A 25,084-nucleotide genomic window follows, 5' to 3' on the forward strand; every position below is an offset into this window, starting at 1 on the left:
AACGATCTACTCGGGAGGATAGGTAAATTAAAAGAGAAAAAGAAAGAAAGGAAGAAAGAAAGAAAGAAAGAAGAGGAAGAAAAGGAGGAAGTAGGGGGCGGGGACTCACCTGTGTGCAGCTGTCACCGGCGTCGCGGGGAGCGGCCGCGGACGTCGCGGGAGCCGCCGGCATCGGCTTGGCCGCGGGCGCAAGCCGCAGGGCGCCGCCGGCCGTGGCCCGGCCCCTCTCGTGCGGAGGACCTCTCCTTCTTGGCTTCGGGTGAGGAGATAAGAGGGAGGGGGAGGGTTGAGAAGAAGAAAGGGAGGAGAAGAAGCCGAGAGAATAGAGGGAAAGAGAGGAAAAGAGAGGAGAAAAGAGGAAAAGAGAAATAGAAGAAGTCGGGAGAATAAAGAGAGGAAGAGAGAGGGCTTGGGGAGCGAGAGAGAATGTGTCAGGGTGAGAGAGGGCGTTAGAGAGTGAAGGAGGTGAAGAGGGAAAGAAAGGAACGGCAGAAGTGGGGAAAGGGAGGAAGAGAAGTTTCTGGAGAAAGGGGAAGAGAAGAAAAGAAATAGAGAAGAAAGAGAAGGAAAAGAAAAGCCCCCTAATTCGATCCTGGCCGTACTATCCGTGGACCTCTTGGTCCAGATCATGGACCGGCTGCCGGACTCCGGAGACCGGAAGTCTTTACGCCTCGTCTCCCGCAGTTTCCTCCGCGTGGAGGCGCTCCACCGCCGCGCCCTCCGCGTCCTCCGCCGGGAGTCCCTCCCTTCCCTCTTGCACTCCTGCTCTGCTCTCGAATCCCTAGACCTCTCCGCCTGCTCTGCCCTCGATGACGCCTCCTCCACACCGCTGGTGGTCGCCAGGGGTTGAAAGCAATGTGCCTTGCCGGGGCCATGGGGATCGGGTGGCGGGGGCTGGAGGCGCTGGTGGTGGCGTGCCCATAGTTGGAGGTGGTGGACCTCTCGCACCGCTTCGACATCGGGGACTGGGAGGTGGCACTGTTTCGGCCGCCGGTAGGCTGAGGGAGCTGAGGCTGGACAAGTGCATTGGGATCACAGACAGACAGAGAGAGACACACAGAGAGAGAGAGAGAGAGAGAGAGATTGGGTATTCCAGGTTCGGGTTGGGTATGGATGGGGTCGTTGGGTAAACGATCCAAATTGATCCAAAAAAAAAAAAAATCGGATCAGGCCGAGTCCGGGTCAGGTTGAGATTAGATTGTCCGAGATCCGATCCAAAGAGCAGAACAGGTCTAATTTTAGGACCAAATCTGGACCCATGGATCCTCTAAAACGGATCGGATCGAGTTGGGTCTGATTGGATTGGGTTGTGTCGGGTCACGAGTCGAGCTGATCTATTTGCAGCTTTAGACGTGGTAGATTAAGAACTGTAATAGTAGCTTAGAAGCATATGTAGCAGGTTAGGAGTTGACATAATAACTCAAAAACCGATATTGTAGATTGATATATCAAGAGGAAATAAGAGAAAAATATTTACTATGTTAAAATATTTACAGAAGAAGAGAAAAATAAAAAAAAAAGTAATTTTATTTCTCTGTTCCATCATATTCAATATATTTCAGGAGTTATATATACTAGTATACATACTCCATATAAGAAAAATAATATAGATCGATATGTGATTATGCTAATAGAAAAAAATATTATGGGTGATGCAGATTGTTACATAATTTCTAAAATTATGCTAAGGCACAAATTAATTTGCTTACAAGTTCAAATTGTTTTGTAGACGGTGCGAGAGGGAAACAGACAGATAGATGACCAGTGTGCAGACCGTTGAATTCATTGCTTCGCTGCTAGCTCAATCAGCCTTCATTCAAGTGGGTTAAACATAAAATCTTGGGAGAGTTTCATGAGTTCTTCGTCAGGATTGGTATAGCCATCCACCCTTCTGTAAAGAAGACGGGCACCTCGAGCATTACCCAGGACTGCACGGCTACAGAACTCCGGCGCTACTGCTCTTGATCGATAGAGCTCCCACTCCAGTTCCTGACAGGCCAACTCAATCACACTGGTGAGACCTACCATGGCTTCCACCTGCGTGCAGCCTGGGTGGTCCCTCATGTAGCAGCCAACCCCTGTGGCCACCTTTCCCTCCTCGAGCTCCCTCGAAGAGGAGGCAAGATCATTGGAAAGTCGGCATACGACGGAAACGAGGTGCATGAAGCGTGAGTCAGGACCAATGTGGCTGAGCATCTCATCTGTGATCTTCTCTCCCAGCAAGAATGCAGACGTCCAAGCCAGCGTTTTCGATGAAACAGAGACGGTGGCGCATTTCATGTATTCTTCATAGCTCGGAATGCACTCGCTTTGCGTCCATTCTGCTTCCTTCAAAAAGCAAGCTGCAAGCTCCGCCCACTGATTTGAACGCATGCATACGGCACATACGTATATAAGCCTAAAGGCATGCTTATGGGAGAGCTTAAAGCTCAGGATACTAAATATTTCAAAGATATAATGTGAGAAATATTATAATCAAATGTTTGGGGGAAAAAAAACAATCTCTCATGATTGAAATATGCAAGTGCTGAGCCATAACTCATTCCAATGCTCTTAAGCTGGTCGATTGGCCAGGCTTGTGTGCTGACTCATTCAAACTGTTAAAGACCACTAGAAAGTCCCGCAATTTATGGACATGTATGATTTTATTCAAAAGGACTTTTAAGGAGGAATTTTTCTTCTCCTTTAAAGACCGGAATAGATGAAAAGTGATTAATGCAACCGACCCGAACTAGTGTTGAGTTGAGTTGTGATGACATGCAGTAAAAAAATATATATGATATCTTGTTCGAGTTCATATCCTTCTTCAAGATCGAACTCGATCGAGCCATCCATATATATTATGTGATGCTTATGGTTGAGACGGCACTTAGGACAGTGTGCTGTATGATACTTTCTCAATCATGATTGTTGCATCATGCATCGACGATGATAAATCGAGAGATCAAACCTTCAAGAGAGTGCCAATTTAATTTGTTTTTACAGGAAAAAGAGGGGTCTCGATGTTAGACGGGGAAAATTCTAAAAGGCCGGGCCCAAGCTGAGCACTTGCTATAAGGTCCGGCCCAAAGATCCAGCCCAAGCAATCTAAACAAAGTTTCTTCGGGCTATTTAGTACTCCTCCCATGCTCTCGCAGTCTCGCTGGTAGCGACTCGTGAGAAGCTGCTCCTCTCGAAGTCAACGTACCACGTTGGGTTGCTAGCATTTGATCTTTTCGAGTTATATTTTGGGACTTTGATTAAATTATTTCTCCGAAGATTTTATACGATTCTTATGGTTTGGAGTTCTAGTTGTTGCCGTAATTTTGTGTTTATGTGTATTCCATCTGGCCGAGCATTTTAAATCGAGAAGGCTTCAAATGCATGCATGTAGCAACTTTTATACACGATTTCTTGGTGCTCCGAATTTTAAGTATGAAATAATGTGTGGCTATTCCTCTAAGGAATTTTTGGTGCTACGGTATTCTATTTCACGTGTGTTCATATTTATATGCTCACTTGCCGTGTTTCAAATAATTACATTCCGTTGCCCAATTAATAGGAGATCTCTCTAGCTTTTTTTCACTTCGACTATTAAATTGGTCGAATGACTTCTCTAGAAGGCAAAAAGGAGCTTTGATGGGCCCGGGCTCAATGTCATCATTAGGTGTAAACGTCTCGTGTTTGGGCTGTTGGCCTCCTATTTAGAACTTAGCTTTTAGTGTCTAAATTGACTAACCGAGAAAATTCGTACTTACCAAATGCTTGAATATGGGAAGGACGTTGCGACCCTGAACTTTGTTGGCTTCTGCTGCAAGCTCTAAACAGACATCATCGACGCTTTTGAATAGTAGCTTGGGTTGAGGAAGATCATCGATAAGAGATGAGTCCCACCTGGCATGGGAATGGAAGAATGACAGAAAAGGTTATTGATTGTATTTTTCTCAAAAATAAAAGAAGAAAAGACAAGAAATTGTACTAAGGTAGTCCCCACACTCATTGGAAACCGAACATGGGTCAAGGCTAGAAATAGACTAGGCAGCAAGTTAAGCACTAGAAAAAAAAATCGACAAGGAGGAGTATTGATAATTAAGTATGGATTTAAAAATGCTGTGGGAATAGTTATGCTGGAAGTGGAAATAAAATGGTGCATGTTGATCCACTATCTAAAAGAAAAGCCTGTAGAAATCTGTAGAGCTAATAATCACTAATAAAAGTGCAACAATGAAAGATTATTAACTTTGAATGGAGACAGACTACTGAAGTTAGTAAACCGACCAAAAGTCTCTGCTTTATAATAACGGCAAAGTTGGTGATTTGCATGAGATACTTGTTAACATGAAAATTTCTCAATGCATTGAACCACTTCTCTGAGAGCAACAGTGACATTCTCCTAACAACTGGTTAAGAAAACAATCCAAACACTAGACTTTTTTTTTTAAATTTTTTCTTGCATATATACCCTCCTAAATATATAAAATTGCATAAATACTCTTGTTAAATTACTATTTATATCTATATCTTTCTTTCTTTTTTTTTTTTGCAAATATATCCGTACCATCTAATGTCGTTAAAAAATAAACGACTTAAAACTAAAATAACTAAAAGATCTTTATATATATATATATATATGTGTGTGTGTGTGTGTGTGTGTAAACAAAGTTAAAAGGTTATACATACAAATAACAATTTTGCGAAGGTATTTATGCAATTTCTCATATTTAGAAATATATTTATTAGAAAAAATCAAAACTCAGATGGAATTGCTAAGTCTTTTATGATTCAGTTGGATCGACAATTCAAAAAACAGATTGATCCACATTGTCAATTTCTTCTTTTAAGATCATGACTTGGTCAAGTTAGACGATTAGGTGATCATTATAGTAATACTATTCTCCATTTGATTTTGATATAATTATCATTATTGTTCTACGACATCTATATATTCTTCATTATTTTTAAAAGATTAAAGCATATCAAATTTAAATTAATTATAAATGCTTAGTAGTAAAATATGTTTTAGTGACTTGTAAATGTTGAGTTGTTGTTTGTTTTTTAGGCGAAAATTTTATAAAAACAACAAGATTCATTCTATAAGAGTTGATATTAACATGTGATCATGTAATATAATAATATTATTTTTTTTGCCATATTTTTTTAGTAAAAATAATTGAATTGTCTTTACTGAATTTTGATCATTTTTTATGGAATTTTTGTAAGCCTATACCCTCCGTAATTGCATGATTATCCTTATAAAGTTGCTCTTTGCCGTTAAACATAATCAACTATCTTTACCTCTTGAAAGCCTCATTAAAGCGTCGAAGCTCTTGAAGGTCACAGCTTTTGCCATCAAAGAAATCATCAACAAAGGTGATCAGGACTACCCCCTTGGCGTAGGCCAAACGACAAGATGAAAATTGAGGTTCGTAGATAGTTGGTGCTAGTAAAAAAAAAGCATGTGCAAGGCTTTTACGAGCAGATTTCACTTCATCAAACCCACATCGCTGCCACCATCTGTAAAACTAAAGAAGAATATTGAAATATCCAAGGCAAAGATCTACAAGATGAAGATATAAATAAGTGATGATTTTGTATGGATAAAATGACTACGTCATGATTTTCATCGCTATCTTTGATTTACTTGAATCAAAGACTTGGTGACCACTCCAAGATCTGTCATGAGAACTCACTTTTCAAATTGAAGAGGGGGGGGGGGGGGGGGTGCAACCACGTGAATATGAACCAATATTGTGCCTAGATCATTGGTTAGTTATAATAGCTTGGTTCTTATTGGTAACTTTTTAATTTATTTTATAGATTTTTTTTTCTGATGAAAAGATTTTAGAAGTTGATGATAATTAAGGCTTCACTATTGTTATCTGATTCATTTGTATGCTTTGTTTTATTTTATTTATTAGTATCCTTGTTGGAATTTAGGATCATAATTTGCAATTTGTATCTTTCTTGATAAATATGGTTCACCGAGAATAGGATGAAATAGTCTTATTGCATAAATTAATATAATTATGCATCAAAATTTATCATCATTTGCAAGACAGTTCGCCATTACTCTCATCTCCTCGGTATACTTGCCCTAGGTCTATTTCATTCAACGCTGATGACTAGGTCCATTCCTATCAACACTTTTCTAATATTGCTAAATGTCATTCAGGTATACAAGATTCACTTTAATAGATCACAAAGACCTTGTATTTGGTATAAAATAAAGAGCAATTTTAATTACACCCAAGATCTTATTTTCATTGTCCATGCAACAAGACTTGCATCTGCACCTAGGGATAGGACACAAATAATACTTAAAATTAAAAGAATATGTTGCGTACGTACTTTGATCTGATAATTTCTCCACAGTTTGGGTAGAATGTTGCTACAAAATCACAACGCTTATATATATATATACACACACACATGCGCGCACACACACATACATGCATATGTATGTATAATAATGTATGTGTGTGTATATATGTTTTTGTGTATATATTTGTATATGTATTTATTTATATATGTATGCATATATGTATCCTAATCCTTATGCTTGTATGATTTTTCTTAATTTTCTTCTTTCTTTTTTCAAAGAGTTGAAATAGTGGCAGGAATGTCACTTCAACTGTTAAGATCAAACCCAGATTCTCTCCACAACTATGCTATGAGCAAGAATGGTCACTTTTTATCCGCACTCACTAACCTATTGAAACTCATCCAAAATAATGGATTTTGGTGAGATATTTTTTTAACAAATAGAGCATATATAAGCTACTCGAGATCAATTAGAATATAAATGGATTAGGTATGAATTAGTTGAGACAAGTCTATTATAAATAGGTTGGGTATATGCTTAGCCTCTTAATCTAACGAGTTGACTCAAGTAGGGTATAAATCTTTAAAATCTATCTTTTAATTGCCAGAATTGAGATCAGCATGCAAGACAAACAAGTATGGGCGCAAAGAAGTGCATACTATAGAGAAATTTTAGTAATGAAGCATTTAGAGGCCGGTGCGGAATCACTATGTGAGAAAATTTTGGAATTGGATGGATTATTCAAGATAGAAGATTTCAGCTAGTATCATTCATTCTCAAATCTCTAAACATAGGGGTAGCTACATCATATACCATGCTCTATTAAAATATTGGTTCAGATGATTAAAAAAATTGCATAATTATATTTAAGAAAATAAATAAAATATAATAAATAAAAAGTGGAGAGTATAGCATGTCTAGGATTTATCATTTTTCCTATTAAATTTCTTCTCTCTCTTTCTTACTTTTTTTGGATGTCCTGTTCTACATAACTTATTTTTAAGTTTATTTTGATTTTATTTATTAATATTTATAATTGATAAGTAATGTGCTTATTGAGGATGATAAGTGAATATGGGTTTGTATGAAAATAAATAGCTTTAGATTTATTCTTTTGAAATTAATTATGAATGGGTTGGGTATGGGTTGAGGGTTTTTTTTTGACTTAACCCAAGTTGATCTAATCAAGACCTAAGCAGGCTCATTGCCAGCCCTAATTGTGAGGATAGAGATATCAGTTGAAAGATGCGAATATGGTTAGCAAGCAATTATTATTTTCATCCTATGGCCTAGATCTTAATTAGTGAGCATCCCTTAAAATATATAACTTATCATATTGACCTCTCCAATTCCTCCAGCTCTTGTTGATATAGCTTCTGCAACTTTTGTAAGTCCAACTTTGCAAGTTTCAAATATTTTCTTGTACTCTCATTTCCTGGCCACAATTGTTTTATAATGCTTCTTGCTTCTAATCTTGGCATGAGGCGTCGACGAGGTAATTCCAACGCAAAATTTACCTAGACAAATCAAATTAAAGCAGATTAGCTAAAGCTGAAAAACATCAAATCCCGGCATTTGATATTAGAATATGATTTGAAAATAAGTGTCATGGCCACCTTCTAGTATTTGGCATGTGCATGGAACATGATATTTAATTTGATGTCGTGTACAAATGGTCAAAATAGTGCTGCTAGCAGTACCTAAATGTGGACAGGTTCATCATATAGTTGCAATTTCACTTTTCCATGAACATTGCAAAAGTTTGCTTACTAGGAAAAAATATGGAAAGAAGGATGGAAGGCAATACACACACACACACACACACACACACACACACACACACACACACACACACACACACCAATCTTCCTCCCTTGCTTTGAGAACAATATTCCAGCGACAGCTTGGGGGGGTCTTACCTCTATCCCAAGGTTGTTGGGCTGCAACAGAGTTGGGTTCCCCTCTGACAAGACGTTAAGGAGTTGGGACCTTGCAAATTCCTGTGCATCTCCCATGATTTTTGATTCAGACGGGAAGCCTGTCTGAGAGCATCTATACAGGTTCAACATAGCTGATATATTGGTTGGTGAATCGACGGAGAAACATTCATAAAAGCTCTTTTTCCCATCCTCTAAAGCCATAAGAACACCTGCAAATGGATAACGAAGTGGTCAATCTCATTTAGTTGAGTTATATGGGCTTATGGGCTTGGAACAAGATCCATAACAAGCATACATCACAGCTAGGCCTGCAAGCAAGCATGCAATTCGCAGGGACCGGGGTGTGCCCCTAAAGTTCCCATCCAGATATTATTTGAGCAGAGAAAAAAGGCCGCGATACCTGCAGAGGCTGGGTAGCCATGAAGCCTTAGCAAGCGAAAGGCTAATACTGTGGCTTTTGCATCATTCAACCCATACTTATCATCCCATTGCCTGCAGTTGAAAAACATAATTACGTGCAGAGCTGTCTAGGTAAATACGAGATGACCGCACCTTATATATAGGAGTCTCCACCTTCAAAAGAAATTTTGAAGATGTGGTCATGATCTCATGACACACTTGTTTTATTAGATGCCAGATTTTGGTTGATTTAGAGTCTGGCTCATATTTTTCTTTCTCTACAGTTGGCTGGGTGGCACTTTAGACACTCAGGGCACGAGGTAAGTTTATATATACCAACACGATCGATGCACTTACATGTAGCTTGTGCGTAAAATACGTCGGATTTGGTGTTCGAAGTATCTTTGGATTCCAAGCCGTTCCATCAAATCCACCAACATTAGAGCCTCAAAAAGAGCAGCAGTATCCTTTAGACAAGTCTCAATGCATGCAAGTTCCACCTCTATTGCACCAATCAGATCCTCCTCTTTTTCATCTGCCTGCATGAAGCCCTCCTGCAAGAGGCTAGGTTAGTAAGGTCATGTCCGACGAAAAGCTATATCTTATCTTTCTCCTATATAAATATGAGGATCCGTGCAGGCGTATGTTTAGTCCCACATCGGTTATTCGCTGGATAGATTTTAATACTTATACAGAATCAAGAAATCCAAATAATACATTTCGGATAGCCTTTTTGGGTGAGATCCTGGATTATTACAAATGGTATCAGAGCGAACTCGGCTCATAGTCTATGTGAACTAGGGGACACTACAGCCGGATTCATGAAGGCTGACCACAGGGGCGAGGACATCAACAGTTGAATGGGGGGAGTCTGTGATGACCCGTGCAGGCGTGTGTTTATTCCTACATTGGTTATTTGCCGAGAAGATCTTATCTACTTATATAGAACCAAAAAATCCAAATAATACCTTCCGGCTAGCTATTTTGGGTGAGATCCTGAGTTGTTATAATAAGTCATGTTTGGTAACTCTTCTACAAACCCTAGGTGGGGCATCCTTCTCGGCTGGGTGGGTAGGTGAATCAAGTCTAACCAACAAGAATGCAAGCATCTAGTTTCCTCATATTCACATTAATTAGTTATAAGATAAATCATACATGGGAGTTGACATGTCATATTTTTTAATTAGTATAAATTGGCACGCATCTCGAGGTTTAATAAATCTTGCTCTACTGCTAGAGAGAGAGAGAGAGAGACCTCCGGCTTTAGAAGGGCAAACGTCGACGAATGGCGCGTGCTTCTTCTCGTGCGGAGAAGCTGAGGTGAAAGGGAGAGTGACTGACGGAGGTGGCGGCACGGGGATACTGGCAGCGATGCCAAGGCAGATGGGTGATGGGTGAGGAAGCGCGGAAGTGATGGAGCAGGAGGCTGAGCAAGGGAGCAGGGGAGAGCCATACTGCTCAAAATTCTTTCCTTCCTCTGGCCTCTGATCTACTCCTGGTATGACTCCAGGTAATGCCTCGCTGCTGCCTGCTATATAATGACGAGCGCGGGGTTTAAAGTCTAAACACTTGTCCCTTACGTCGAAGAGCGTCATTTTCTCTTTTTCTTGCGGGCAACCTCAAAGAAAAATTAGTGTCCATAGGAAGCTAAAAAAACAAAAGAAAATGGTGTTCATACGATTTTTTTTTCTTTGATCAGACTTTCATTGACCTGTCTGGAATTTACACGCCCACTAAAATCGATAATCAAAATATGGCGACGTACAAAAAAGGTATACTCCTAGAGAACCGGTCCTTAAAGTTCAGCAACACGTGAGCATCATTATTCTCTCTATGAACAAGTTTTGCTTGAACAGTAGCGAGGGATGATATGAGCCTCCAACTACCTCCAAAATATATACCTTATATATCAATCCAGCCTTGGTCGTGCATCATGTTGTCTGTGGGCGGCGACCGGCGATTCAAATCGGTATATGGCCGGCACGATCGTCTTTCAATGACAATGGTGACAAATGATTATTTATAACAATATATGACCAGCGTGATGCCGTCTGGTAACAATTAACAATTTCAAGCACCAATAGTTTCGTATGGCTTAATACTGATGCAAAAGACTTCAGCAATTGTGGAGGGAGAGTTAGCGATGCTTAATATAACATGGTCAGTTCAAAATTTAGTGTCTGAATTACTTGATCTGTTGGCCATGGACGTAAGTTTTGAGTCTAAGATATGACATTTCTTGTTTGACACTTAATCATTCTTTTTTAAGCGTACAAGAAATCTTCAACAATATTTTTTTTTTTTATCAATATCAACATCAGTATGATATTGCTGAAGCTAATAATTTTTAAATATTGACTATAGAGTGTAACATCAGTAATCTTCATAATTTTTAGAACTGTTAGGAAAAGATCTTTCTCTTAAGTACACATTTTGTAACATGTAGGAGGTATAGAAAATTTATCATTGGCAAGTGTTTTTGGATGAAGCTCTTATCTTATGTTCATGTACTTCAAATTAAGATGTGTTTTCAAATTATATTTGATCTTCCCATCAAGATTTAATAATGTTTTAATCAAGTTATCACAAACATTCTTCTCTATACGCATCACATTAAGATTATGCCAAAGAAGATTATACTCCTAATAAGGTAAATAAAAAAAATGCTCCTTTTTTATAACTGTTTTTGTTTATATGCTACCATTGTGTCATCGGCATTTTTCTATCCATATACGTTGTCATCATTCTCGAAGAAGTTGTCAACATTCTTAAAAACCTTTGCATCAATATTGCTAGTAGTGATGTCCGCTATTAAACTTTTATTCATTGAGTTGCCAACATCCTTCCTTCCCCTTTCGTCCTTCCTTCCCTTTTCTTTGAACATTTGGAGACCTTACGATAACTATAATTGATGCCTTACATTTGTCTAAGAACTTCAGTTCCAGTTGATAGAATAGGGGTAGATCGCAACTCTATAGTACCATCAAATATATCATTCTGAAATTGAAATGGATGATTTGCTTCTAACCATCGACGATGGGCCATCGGTGGCAACGGTGTCCACTTCAATAGTTTCTTGCAGACCACACTAAGTACTTAAGGCACTGTCCAATATGGCAATGGCAACCATACAGGGGAAGTTCTATCCTCAATCTCACTAGAAAATTTTCAAACATGAATAACTAAAAGAACTATCCTTTTGCTCGTGTTTGAATTTATTTACTTGGTGTACAACTGTCATGCCCCGAACTTAAAGTGCAACAAACGCCGCATGCCTGCACGGCAGACCGTACAGGTATGCAAGGCTACAGATAATATCAAAGCAATAACAAATTTCTAATTTTTTTTAATCAATAATTTATTCAAAGCAATTATATAAAGTTTCAAAATAACATGGGCGCTCCAAACTTGGTCGGGCGAGTCGGCGAATATAGGAGGCGCCCCGAGCTTGGTTGGGCGAGTCGGCGAATATCCGAGGTCGAAGAAGTTTTCGAAGGAGTTCGAGGTCGGGCTGGAACTGGGCCGGATCGAAGTTTCGTCTGGCTAGCGTTGGTGTCTATTGGGCCGAAATTGGGTAGCCTTTTTGTTGTGGGCAGGACGATATATCTATTTCGTCCCCCGTCAACCATTATTTTAATTACCGGTGGTACGGTGTCAAAGCTAGTTTCTCACATATACAAGTCAACAGGGCCAATAAATAATCTCCACTTGCAGGGCCAGAACAGATTATATTCATGCTGAGAATATATACATATAAAAATAGATTTCATAAATTACCCAGCCATATTTTCTAAATTTCATAACATAACATATAACATAATTTAAAATAATTACTACCATAACAATAACATGCCTGACCTGTTTAACTAAATATAAAACATAAATCAAAATTAACTGATAATTATTTTATCAAATAATTTGGAAAACACACTTTAAAGATTAGGTTAATTACCTCTTAAAATTATCATCATTTTGGGGAGTCTCCTCAACCTGCCATTGCTGAAATTGTTTCTTCCATATAGGCAGAATTTTCTTGGGAAGCACTACCAAGGGCCTTGCAAATGGATGCTTGGCCAAAAAGCTCTGGAGAAAACCAATGAGCGTAAAAGTTTTACCAGATCCCAGGGCATGAGCCAGAATGCAACCCTCCGGTTTATCATTTACTAAATTTCTAACCAAAACATGAAAGCCTTCTAACTGATGTGGCTTCATTTGCTCCAAATGCCTTGGATGGATAGAAATGTCAGCTGCTATAAAATCTTCCAAAAATTTAGGTCCCGAATATTGTAATGTTTCGTCTACTTGATCTGGACATCAGCGTCCTTGCTGCCCGTGTGGCCTTTGCCTATTGGTATTCAAATATTGTGTCTATACTTCTTTGAATAACTTCGCAGATACGACAAACAATGCCTAGATCATCCTGAAGTACGGGGAAGCGCTTGCATTCTTCTTCTTCTTCTTCCTGTACAGCAGCTGGCTCAACATATTTGGGACTCTTTGAGCACTCCATATCTAATGACATTTCTTTCCAAGATCATCCAGCTGATGCTCATCAATTTCTAAGTTTTCTGCTTCATCTTGTTGGCAGATTCCCATGATATATCGATGAATGCTCCTGCGCAGCCGCAGATGAAACAAGCGTGAAGTTTACATCAGTTTTTTTTTCCTCCATAGTCATTTCAAAAGCAAGAGCTTTTCCACCTTGTCTTTCACCTCTCTTCTCTGCTTAGTCTTGGTTCACAAGATCCTGAAATCGCTGCTTCTCAGGAACTTTCTGTAGGACAACTTTTTGATATGGAACAGATGGTTGCCTGTTTGCTCTCAATGCAACACTACCATCTAACTTATTACTTCCATAGTCATGGGGAATTATCTGGTTTGAATGACTTTCTTGCGTTATCATGGCTTGTCTTTGGAAGCTCTCAATTCGAGTTCCAGTGTTTGTGAATCAGAGGATTTCCTTCCAGAATGGGAAGCATGTTGACTTCCTGTTTGATGGATTGCATCTTCATCATCTGAATCAAGAATTATGACAGATGTGCTGTCTTTCCCTTCTTTGTATTTTGGGCAAGAATCCGTAGGGCCATTTGCAACATCTGGAATTTTCCTATGCATCATTAAATCAGAATCACCACAATATAAAATATTCTGAACATTGGACTCATATGTTTTTTTTTTTTTTTTTTCTGCAGATATTCTCATGGATGTATTGGCAGCAGCATCAATGAAGTCAGCCTCTAAGTCAATTATATCTGAAGATATTGAACTCTCAACACGTCGATCTCAATTCTGATTCCCTTTGGTTGATAGGTCCGACCAAGTATTTGTCCCACGATGAGAGCTAGAAAATAGACTTGGACAGGAATTTGCAAGTGATGGCCGTAATGTGGACAAGAATTTGATGACCTGCATCCTCTGAGCATGGAGAGTTTCATACTCTGTGGTTACACTTCCATATATTCCATCATCCAAGCTCTCCAGAAGATTCGACAAAGCAAGTGGATCTGAATAATCTCCAACTTTGGAGACTTTTCTTTGGCTTTCTCAAAACCAGAACATAAAACTGTCACCTCTGATTTGTAACGATAGTTCTTATCCTCATCGTCTAACTTTGATCGTTTATGCCTCTGAAGATACATATACAGGTTCAAGATTTCCGACGAGCTGGGCTCCTTGGGGAGATCAAAAGATTCTTTCTCCCATCCCTTTCCCTTCCCTTGCCCCGGCGCCCATGGAACGAAAAAAAAGAGAAGTTGGAGCCGGAGAGAGAGGTGAGAGTGGCACGGCGGAGTTCGATTGCGGCCGTTCTAACTCCCCGCGGAGTCGGGTCCGCGGCCTACTCGCTCCGAGGAAGTCGGAGCAGAGGATCACGATCGGGATCCTCTGTTCTGGCTTCTCTTTGGGCCAAAACGAACCATCTGGGCCAAAACAACCAGCCCAAAACGGCCTATCTGGGCTGGATGTCCCAACAACACAGCTGAGAACCTTCATGACATCTCAAATTGACATTTGAATATACCTACAGTCATTTGTTTATGCATACTTTTATTGATGGAGTAAAGGACCTCTTAAGGAACATCTAAAGACAGGTTCTATTAGATGCTCTACTGGGTTTGATAGCCGTTTCCTGGTCTTAACAAGTTTGCATTTTTTTCGGGATGTTTGAGAGTAGTCGTAGAGGGCGTATTTATGTTGCAGTTGTCCCAAACTGTCATCATTATTGATCTTCTTTCACCAATTTAAGTGATCATGAGATTTGAGATACCACTTTCTTGGTTGATTTGCAGATGATATTTGTACTCTCTGACTAGAACTTTCCTTGACCTTGTTTACCCTACCACGGATCATTCGCATACCATAGTTCGAAATGTTAGTCATCTTCGAAATTTTTTCATGGTTATTGACTGGAGTTATATGTTATCTTTGATATAGATACATAATTAGTTTGTGACATCACACATCAGATGTATCAATCCTTTAAACAACTGCATATAAACACCATGAGATTGCAAACTTTTTTGACCACTCATGGAGTCCTGGATAGAAAGACATGTAAACCATGTGACTCTCAATCCAATGCTACTGTGGTCTTTCTTGATGTTGGTACAAGTCTATCTATTTTGTGAATACGATTGGACTTTTTAGAAGCGTTTGCTTCCACCTTCCACAGCTGGGTTATTTGCCTGAGTGGTTATTCTGATGTGTAGGTGTCATGAGTGATTTGCTTGCTGTTTTAAATTTTCATGGGAACAGCTAGGATATGAATTATGTGAGGGAGATATTATACGGCAGAGGTTTGTCAAAGGACATGTTATCTAAATGATGCTGGTGAGATCTTGGATTCCCTCCTGTTTGAAAAGTTGGAGAATAAGAGAAGTAGGACCATCAAAGGGGATGACAAGGTTGGTAGGGCGAAAAGGAAGGTCTTGTTTGATTGCTTGAACGAATGTTTGGAATCGAAGTGCAGCCGTTACTTCCGGGCAGGATTTCATGCATGGACCAAAGGTTTGGCAGTTGTCGGGAAGGGTCTAGCAGAAGAGCTTTATGAGGAGATTTTAGGGTGGAAGAGCATGGGAGACTCGATGGTGGATGAGCTTGTGGACAAAGACATGAGTAGTCACTTGGGCAGATGGGTGGATTTTGAGATTGAAGTATTCGAAACAGGAGTAGAGCTTGAGGGAGAGATACTAAGTTTCTTAGTTGATGAAGTGGTTGCTGATTTATGCATCAAAGGATAGTTTGTCTGCTTTTGTCTCCATGAAGTATGTCTGCTTTCCTCTCCAATATAAGTTTTTTTTTTTTTTTTGGTCAAAACGGCATTTCATATCCAATAAATCAAGATTGAGTACATCCTGCCAGATCAAAAGACAAAAGGCAGTGCAGCAAATGGGGAGCGGCTGCTAGACTAGTCCAGATGACGTCCCCGGAGTGACGAGCCACATATGAGGCGACCCAGTCTGCAGCTCGGTTCACCTCACGATATACATGACCAATCTGGACAGCTAACAACTCCTGAACTAGTCTGCGTGTATCCCGAATCAAAGGGTGACCATCACCATATCTATCCACTCCCTGTATCCAGTCAATCACCGTGGCAGAGTCTCCAATATAAGTTGATGTTACCTTGTTTCCCTTCTGTTTCAATTTGTCCTTTATATTGGTATCTTTTTCTTCCTTGAATTATGCCCATCTTAAAATGAGTATAAAATGTTACATTTTCGGTCCATCATGGTGATCAGAAGTAACCACGACTAAATTAAGGGTTGATCTGTGCATTTTTTGCTTTGGAAATCTCTGTGTTATGGAGTCTCAACTTTTGTCTTTTGAGTGCTTAGATCAGAGCATAGCCCGTCTCATCCAGTTGGGCAGCAGGAAACCCTACCTAACCAATGGTCACATCCTCAACAACATATATCAAACCCCCACTTCTTCACATCAACTGAGCATCCACCCTGCCCATCAGTTAAAATATATAATGTATGGTAAGTCTTCATTTTTTGGGCTCTTTGTTGTGAAACAACATCTACTGTCTTGCTGTAATTTATACTTGAATTCCAAAGGGCATTGCTTTGGTGAATATTTGTTGGCATAAGAAGCATGTTCATTTTTCTTTTTTCTTCACGTCTACCGAAATGTTCATCTTGTTGTTGCGGAAAGAGCAGCATGGACTACCAGCGTGCGGATAATGAGCTTGTGTGCGGAAAACAAGAGGTTAAATCTGTTTGGTCAGCATGCTAGATCGGTGCTTAATCAAGAGAAACTCATTTCACCTGGAAAAGGGGTGAAATAAGTCTAGCGTGCAATCCTTTCTCCCTGTTACCTTTCTATCTTTTCAATAAATTATCCAGCTAACCCTTAACATGATTCTAGCTTATTAATCTATTAGATGGATCTCCACCAAAATTATGATGGCCATTACTTGTCTAGAGAAGTAACTTTTCAAATTTTTAATGCAACATTAAGGTCTTACTCAAAAAGAGCTAGTTAGAAGCACTCAAGATTTATTCAGTCGAACTCATGCTCTTCGTATACAGAATCAAAGCCATTAATAACGTCCATGCATTTGCTCCTTCCCATGGCGTAACATATCAGGAGGACAGCATCGTTTCTTCTTATCAGCTACGAATTTAATTTGCTTGCAGGGTTCAGATTACGTGAGGGGAGAAACAGTATTAATAGCCCATGAATCCAAACGCCGGCAGACCCAGAGGGAAACGTACATAGATGTCCTGCGTGCAAACAGTTCGAGTTTCCCTGCCGGCACAAGAAGGCTTTCATACAAGTGGGTTGAATGCAAAATCTTGGAAGAGCTTCATGATTTCTTCGTCAATACTCGTAAGGCCATCCATCCTTTTATAAAGAAAGCGCGAATTCCGAGCACCATTCACGACCGCATGGCTGCAGAATTCCGGCGCTACCGCCCTCGATCGAAAGAGCGCCCACTCCAGCTCCTCCTCGGCCGACTCGATCAAATTGACGACACCCGCCGTTGCTTCCTCCTGGGTGCAACCTGGGTGGTCCCTCATGTAGCAGCCAACCGCCGTGGCCAACTTTCCCTCCCGGACCTCCTTTTGGAAGGTGGCGACGTCGTTGGCAAGCCGGGCTACGACGGAAATGAGGTACATGAAGCGTGAGTCTGGACCCAGGTGGCTGAGCATCTCATCCGTGAACTTTTCTCCCAGCAAGAATGCAGAAGTCCATGTTACTACTCTAGCTCCGATAGAGACGACGGTGCATCGCATGTATTCTTCGTAGCTCGGTATGTGTTCGCTATGCATCCATTCTGCTTCCTCCAGAAACACAGCTACAAACTCCGCCCACTGAAATCAACGCATGCATATGATATGAGATAGCCTAACGGTCAAGACACTAATTATTTCAAAGATATGATGTGAGAAATATTTTAACCAAATATTTGAAACGAAAAAAAAAAACTCTCATGATTGAAACATGGAAATTCCAAATATAAGAGGAGCAATTCCTGAGCGATAACCCATTCCAATGCTTTTAAATTGATCGGTTGGACGCACTTGTGTGCTGACAATTCAAATCGTTGGACCACCAGAAAGTTCAGCAATTTATAAGTAGGTATGATTTTATTCAAAAAAAAATTTACATAGTTTTTTTTTTCTTTTTCTTTTTTTGAAGGAGAAGAGCAGAATGGAGGAGAAGCATTTTCGTAGACAATCCAAGTGGTTTGGATAACAACTTAATTGAGTTGAGTACGTGTATATATGTTCATATCTATATACTTGCTTCCATTTTTCAAATAATTAGGTTTGGTTGCCCAATTAATACGATATCTCTTTAGTTTTTTTTTCCTCCATTGTTCGAATGACTTCCCTAAAAAGAGAAGTAAAAATAGGAGCGGTCAAAGGCTTTGATGGGCCTGGGCTAAATGTCATTAGCTCTAAACGTTTTGGGATCTTGGTCTCCAATTAGAAATTTGCTTTTAAGTGTCTCAATTGGTTAATTGAGAAAATTCGTACTTACCAAATGCTTGAATATGGGAAGGCAGTCACGATCCTGAATTCTGTTGGATTCTGCTGCCAACTCTACACATGTAGCATCAATGGCTTCGAGTACTAGCTTGTGTTGAGGAAGATCATCGATAAAAGATGAGTCTCACCTAGCATGGAAAAGAAAGAATGATAGAAAAGGTTATTAATCCAGAACAAACATTATAAACCTGTATGGCCTAATGATTGCATCCTTCTTTCAATTAGACGAGGTTCCATGTTCGAACTTGGCGGGAGGGGTGTTAATCTGGATGCTAGAAATGAGTAATTAACATCAATCCATGGTCTTGATCACATTTTTTTCAAAAAAAAAAAAGAAAGAGAAAAAGATAAGACATTATGCTAAGCAATTCTCTACGCAAGTTGGAGCCCAAACAAAATGGGCTAGCGCTAGAATCAGACATGGTTGTTATGTTAACAAATGAAGCACTAGAAGAAATTCGAACTTAGAATGGGTTCAATAATGCTGTAAGAATAGTCAAATCGAAATAAAGTGGTGCATGTTAGTTGACTATTTAAAAGAAAAAATATGTAGAAATCTGTGGAGCTTGTAATCACCAATAAAAAATGCAACAATGGAAGGCTATTACTAGTTATCGAGAGTCTAACTGGAGACGGAGACTTCTGAAGTCATCCAACCAAAGTCTTTACTTTATAATAGTGGCAAAGCCGGTCATTTGCATGGGGTACTAGTTAACATGAAAATTTCTCAACGCATTGAACACCCCCAATTAAGATATAGAGGGTGGGGTGGGTGGGTGGTTGGCACAGTGTAGGTTACTTAAACATAATTAAATATTGTTACCTCTTGAAAGCCTCACTGAAGCGCCGAAGTTCTTGAAGGTTAAATCTTTTATCGTCAAAGAGATCATCAAGAACGGTGGCCAGGACTACACCCTTGGCGTAGGTAGGCCAGACGACAAGATGAAAATTGAGGTTCATACATAGTTGGTGCCACTACAAGGTAAGATTGTCCAAGCCTTTTGCGGATATATTTCAGTCCATCAAACCCATATCTCTGCTACCATATGCAAAACCCAAAGAGGAGTGTGAAATATCCAAGGCAAAGAGCTACAAGATGAAGATAAAAATAAGTGACAGATTATACGGCTAGATAAAATGACTGGGTAATGATTTCCATCACTATCTTCGATTTACTTGAGTCAAACCCTCCAAGATCTAAAATGAGAGCCTTTTTTCCTAATCGAGGATGGGTGCACTCATGTGGGTACCAACCAATTTGCTTAGGTTGTGGGTTAGTTATAATGGCTTGGTTCGTATAACTTCCCAGATTATTTTTTAGATTTTCCTTTCTGATGAAAAGAATTAAGAGTTTGGTCGTCAAGCTTGACCTTTGTTATCTAACTTGTTTTTATGCTTTGTTTTATTTGATTTAAAGTATCATTGTTGGAATTTGGGTCCCCAATTTGCAATTTGTATCTTTTTTGATAAATTAGTTTCGCCGAGAGTACGGTAAAATTAGTCTTATTACATAAATTAATATAATTATGTATCAAAATTTATCATGATTCACAAAACAGTATGCCGTTACTCTCATCTCCCCTGTATCCATGCAACTAGGTCTATTTCATTCAACACTGATGACTGGGTCCATTCCCATCAACACTTTCTAATATCGCTGAACGCCGTTCAGGTTTCCAAGATCTACTTACTCAAAAAGAAAAAGGTTTACAAGATCTAGTTTAATAAATCACAAGGACCTTGTGTTTGGCAAAAATAAAGAGTAACTTTAATCTTTGTTATATCTTAGATCCTATTTTGACCGTCCATGCAGCAAGACAAGCATCCATGCAACAATAATGTTGAGACATTAATAGAATATGTTGTACATATACTTGATTTGACAAGACAAGCATCCGTGTCTGTAGCTAAATTAAATCGCTCACACGCACGTATCATAATGCTCATGCATGTTTGTTTCATTCTTAATATTTTTCTTCCAGAGAGAGCTAAGAATAGTGCAGGAATACCATTTTACGTGTCAAGATCGAATCTAGATTCTCTCCCTGGCTAGGCCATGAGAAGAGTGGCAATTTTTTATCCGCACTCACTAACTAGGGGTACAAATGGGTCGGATCGGATCGGCTCCTAAGTGATCCCGATTCAATCCGATTTTTTAGTCGATTTTTAATTTTGGACTCAGATCCGACCTGGTTGAAGATCGGATCGGATCGAATTTGGGCAAATCTAATTTGGTCAAATCATAATTATGAGGTGCTGGGTGCCCCCATTGACCTCCAGTCAGAACAGATGACCCATATCACACTATTTTTGATCTATATGACTGATTGGACGGAACTTGGTGTCTCCGAGACCTTCCAAAATCCAATTCCTGGCACATGACCCATATTCAATTCAGTGTTCCCTCACTTTCTCCCTGCAAAAGTTAAAAAAAACAAAAACCCAAAAAACAGAAGGAAAAAAAAGCCAGCTACCGAGACAGCAGATGTATCAACAGTGTAATAGATCGAGAGCTGACGGATCAATAGTGCCACGACCCACACATACATAATAATAATAAAAAAAATCTCTTTTGTATTTTCCTCTCTCTCTCTTCAGGTCCATTCGGGTCAGATCGGATCCGTTCGGTAAATCCAGATCCGACCCAAAAAATGATTCGAGTCCAATTTTAGGATCCGACCCGGACCCACGGATCCTAAAATTCGGGTCGGATTGGATCTACGCAGGTCGGGTCTCAGATTGACCTGACCCGTTTGCAGCCTTACCACTAACCATCAAAACTCATCCAAAATAATGGATTTGGGTGTTAATTTTTTAAATCAATCAGTATGAATTAGTTGAGATCAATTTTATTAGAAATGGATTGGTTGTAGTTTTAGCCTATCAACCTGATGGGTCAATGCAAGTATAATATAAATCTTTAAAATCTATCTTTTAATTGCCAAGATCGAGAGTGGGTACAAGTACTGGTGCAAAGAAATGTATGTTTTAAAGATATTTTTAGTGATAAAGCATTTAGAAAACAAGTGCAGAATGAAGCTTTGAGAAAAAAATTGAATTGGATGGATAAATCTGGATAAAACATTCCGGTAGTCAAATTCATCATTAAATCCCTAAAAACAGTGATAGCCACATCATATACGATGCTCTATAAAGAATTGTTCATTTGATTAGAAAAGTTGCATAACTAATAGTTAAGAAAATAAATAAAATATAATAAAAAGAAAGAGGAGAGTGTAACATGTTTAGGATTTATCACTTTTTCCACCTAAATTTTGTCTCACACTTTCTTACTTTGTTTGGATCGGCCATTCTAAATACCTTATTTTTAGTTTGTTTTGCTTTTATTTATTTTTTAATAAATAATAGATAAGTAACATGCTATTTGTCACGCCCCGAACCCAGCACCCGGGTCTGGTACGCGACCGGCCGCATGAGCCCTAGAGCAGTGCCCTAAAGATCATGCAAGGCCTATGATTAACAAAAATTCCAATAAATCCACAAGAAATTGATAATTCAAATAAACAAATCCGACATGTCCAAATAGACAAATTAGTTCAATTACGAGCTCTTCAAATATTCATCGACATCAAGAAGAATAAACAACTAACTAACTAATGACTCTGGTACTTGCACTCTGCGCCCAACCCATCCATGTATGCATCCTGCATCTCTGAAAGAGAAAGAAGAAGGGGGTGAGCTTTACAGCCCAGTAAGAACCCCTACACATCCATACCAACACAATAGTAATATGAATTTTGAAAACCACGGCAAAACGATGCAAACTTCATGAGATCATAAGTCGGCCATCAAAAGACTCAAGTAATCAATATAAGTTTGTACGTCAAACAAACATCAATGAAAGTCCAGTCACACAAGAATGATATAGCATAGGATAACTCATATATATTCATTACTGTGTTCATTTTTTTTTTTTCCATTCTATATTAACTTGATCCGGATCAATTATCTTTCCGACTTTGGGCCAAATCCCGGTCACGTTTTCAGCCCGTGACAGGGCAAACCAATAGTGTCACACTTAGAGCCTGTGACGGGCAAACCAACATTGTCACACTTAGAGCCTGTGACGGGCAAACCAACATTGTCACACTTAGAGCCTGTGACGGGCAAACCAACATTGTCACACTTAGAGCCTGTGACGGGCAAACCAATAGTGTCACACTTAGAGCCTGTGACGGGCAAACCCATAATAACGAGACGGCCCAAAGTCAATGTTCATTTAATCAATTTCACATCCACACATCAATCCCTTTTATTTACAACTATAGACTAATCCGGTCACGTTTCCAGCCCGTGACGGGGCAACCAATATTAACAAGGTTAGTCTATAGCACCACATCCATAAATCCAATTATACAGGTGTAGGTTATGCACATGCATACAACATAATATCAATCACAAGCCAACACAATCAAAATATAGTTTAATATAACAATTTTGATTTGTCTGGATCATAGCATATTAATTCAGATCGTAGCATATTATACATATATAAGTATAAAAATATTTATATTATGCAAGATTGGCGTACAAGGATTCTTACTCTTTATTGAAAACTCCGACAAGTAATCACCCGCCCTCACGGTGATCTATGAACCGGAATGCTCAGGACTCTGCTCAGCGTCCTCTCGTCCAATAGATTGTTCCCCTACAGAACCAAGTCATTATTAAAATTTGTCAAAGATATAAGATGATCTAGGACCCCTGTTTAATCCTCTAAAGGGTCCTCTAAAATCTAGCATCCCAAGACTATCTAGAGTCCTCAAGGCCATGATCTTCCCGGATCCAATAGTAAAAAGGAAACCAAACAACAAATAGACAAATAATATAATAAAAGGGTTATTTAATAAGAGAAAGAGAGGGGAAAGACCCTCTCTCTTCCTCTCTTCTTCCTTCTTCCCGTCGGAAAGGGGAGAAGGGGAATCGGCCGCTGGTGGCCCACGACCGGCGACGCCCCCCTGGTCGTCGGCCTGTGGCGGTGCCGGTGGTGCCACGCCCGGCGACGGCCGGCCGGAACGGAAGAAGGAACCAAGCCGCCGAAGCGAGTTCGGTTCTTCTAAATCCGGCGACCGGCCATTTCCCAAGGAAATAGCAACCATAGATGGAGGAGAAGGAGGAGAGAGAGCTCACCTTGCCTCCGGCGAGATCCTCCCGACCGGATCGACGACGACCGCTCCGGTTCCTCCCGCGGCACGGTAAAACCCAATCTCCCTTCTCTTTTTTTTTTCTTTTTTTTTTGTCAGTGTGTGTGGAAGCCCTCGGTTGATGCCCTAGGGGAAGAGAGATGGGAGATCTTCCTGATTTGGTAGGATTTTTATCACCCTAAAATCTCTCTTCTGGTGGATTCGGGAGGGGGAGGAAATTTGAAAACAGGGGAGGGAGGATACTCTGATCGGGAGACTCCCTCCCCTCTTTTTTTGTATTGGGCCGCCTTATTCAGAGGCCGGCCCAATCCTAAGTGGGTCTTCACATTCTCCTCCCCTAAAAGAAAATTTCGTCCTCGAAATTGACATACCTGAAGTTCCAAAAAGCTGCGGATATTCGACTTTCATCTCTTCTTCGAGCTCCCAAGTAGCCTCTCTTTCCGTATGGTTATTCCATTGTACCTTCACAAAAGGAATGGTTCGATGTCGTAGTACCTGATCTTTTCTGTCCACAATTCGTACCGGGAACTCCTCATAGGTTAAATCCTCCTGAAGATGTAATGGCTCATATGCTATTACATGACTCGGATCTGGTACATATTTCTTCAACATTGATACATGAAAAACATTGTGCACACTGGATAAAGCCGTTGGTAAAGCCAATCGATACGCCACCTCCCCAACCTTGTCCAAAATCTCAAACGGCCCAACATACCTAGGGCTCAATTTGCCACGAACCCCAAATCTCATCACACCTTTTGTAGGTGACACTCTCAAGAAAACATGATCTCCAATTTGAAATTCCAGTTCTCTCCTTCTATTATCAGCATAACTCTTTTGGCGACTCTGAGCTGTACGGAGTCGTTCTCTGATCACTTGCACCTTATCAACAGTCTGTTGTACTATCTCTGGGCCTAACAATTTCCTCTCGCCCACGTCATCCCAACAAATAGGAGATCGACACTTCCGACCATACAACGCCTCAAAAGGAGCCATTTGTATACTTGCTTGATAGCTATTATTGTAAGCAAACTCTACTAGTGATAAGTGGCCATCCCATGCTCCTCCTAGATCCATGACACAGGCTCTCAACATGTCTTCCAAGATCTGGATGGTTCTTTCTGATTGTCCATCGGTTTGGGGGTGGAAAGCTGTGCTAAAGCTTAATTTGGTTCCAAGAGCCTTATGAAGACTCTTCCAAAACTGTGATACAAATCTACTGTCTCTGTCTGACACAATGGTAACTGGGACCCCATGCAACTTCACAATATGCTCTAT

General features: G+C 39.9%; 2 protein-coding genes and 1 long non-coding RNA gene across 4 annotated transcripts; 1 reads left to right on the forward strand and 2 right to left on the reverse strand.

Annotated features, from left to right (window-relative positions):
- Positions 1–1,643: 1,643 nt before the first annotated feature.
- Positions 1,644–10,158, reverse strand: LOC120105437 (bifunctional levopimaradiene synthase, chloroplastic-like). Of its 2 annotated transcripts, XM_039117883.1 has the most exons (8): positions 9,896–10,158; positions 8,998–9,194; positions 8,642–8,733; positions 8,221–8,450; positions 7,643–7,818; positions 5,275–5,493; positions 3,738–3,873; positions 1,644–2,358 (listed from the first exon to the last, which is right to left on the reverse strand). In XM_039117883.1, the coding sequence occupies exons 1-8, from the start codon at positions 10,091–10,093 to the stop codon at positions 1,813–1,815; spliced, it is 1,794 nt and encodes a 597-aa protein (XP_038973811.1). In that variant the 5' UTR covers positions 10,094–10,158; the 3' UTR covers positions 1,644–1,812. The 2 variants fall into 2 exon arrangements, with proteins under 2 accessions (XP_038973811.1, XP_038973812.1); XM_039117884.1 differs by lacking the exon at positions 5,275–5,493.
- Positions 10,159–12,058: 1,900 nt separating this feature from the next.
- LOC113462561 lies at positions 12,059–14,262 on the forward strand. The gene is made up of 2 exons (XR_005507824.1): positions 12,059–13,717; positions 13,833–14,262. It is a non-coding gene; the product is annotated as an uncharacterized LOC113462561 (long non-coding RNA).
- Positions 14,263–16,997: 2,735 nt separating this feature from the next.
- On the reverse strand, positions 16,998–18,765 carry LOC120105430 (bifunctional levopimaradiene synthase, chloroplastic-like). The gene is made up of 2 exons (XM_039117861.1): positions 18,634–18,765; positions 16,998–17,960 (listed from the first exon to the last, which is right to left on the reverse strand). Exon 2 carries the CDS (start codon positions 17,916–17,918, stop codon positions 17,415–17,417), a length of 504 nt encoding a protein of 167 aa, XP_038973789.1. The 5' UTR covers positions 17,919–17,960; positions 18,634–18,765; the 3' UTR covers positions 16,998–17,414.
- Between the last annotated feature and the right edge of the window lie 6,319 nt (positions 18,766–25,084).

Source organism: Phoenix dactylifera, unplaced genomic scaffold, assembly GCF_009389715.1.
Source record: "Phoenix dactylifera cultivar Barhee BC4 unplaced genomic scaffold, palm_55x_up_171113_PBpolish2nd_filt_p 000283F, whole genome shotgun sequence".
In the NCBI taxonomy this organism is placed as follows: Eukaryota; Viridiplantae; Streptophyta; class Magnoliopsida; order Arecales; family Arecaceae; genus Phoenix; species Phoenix dactylifera.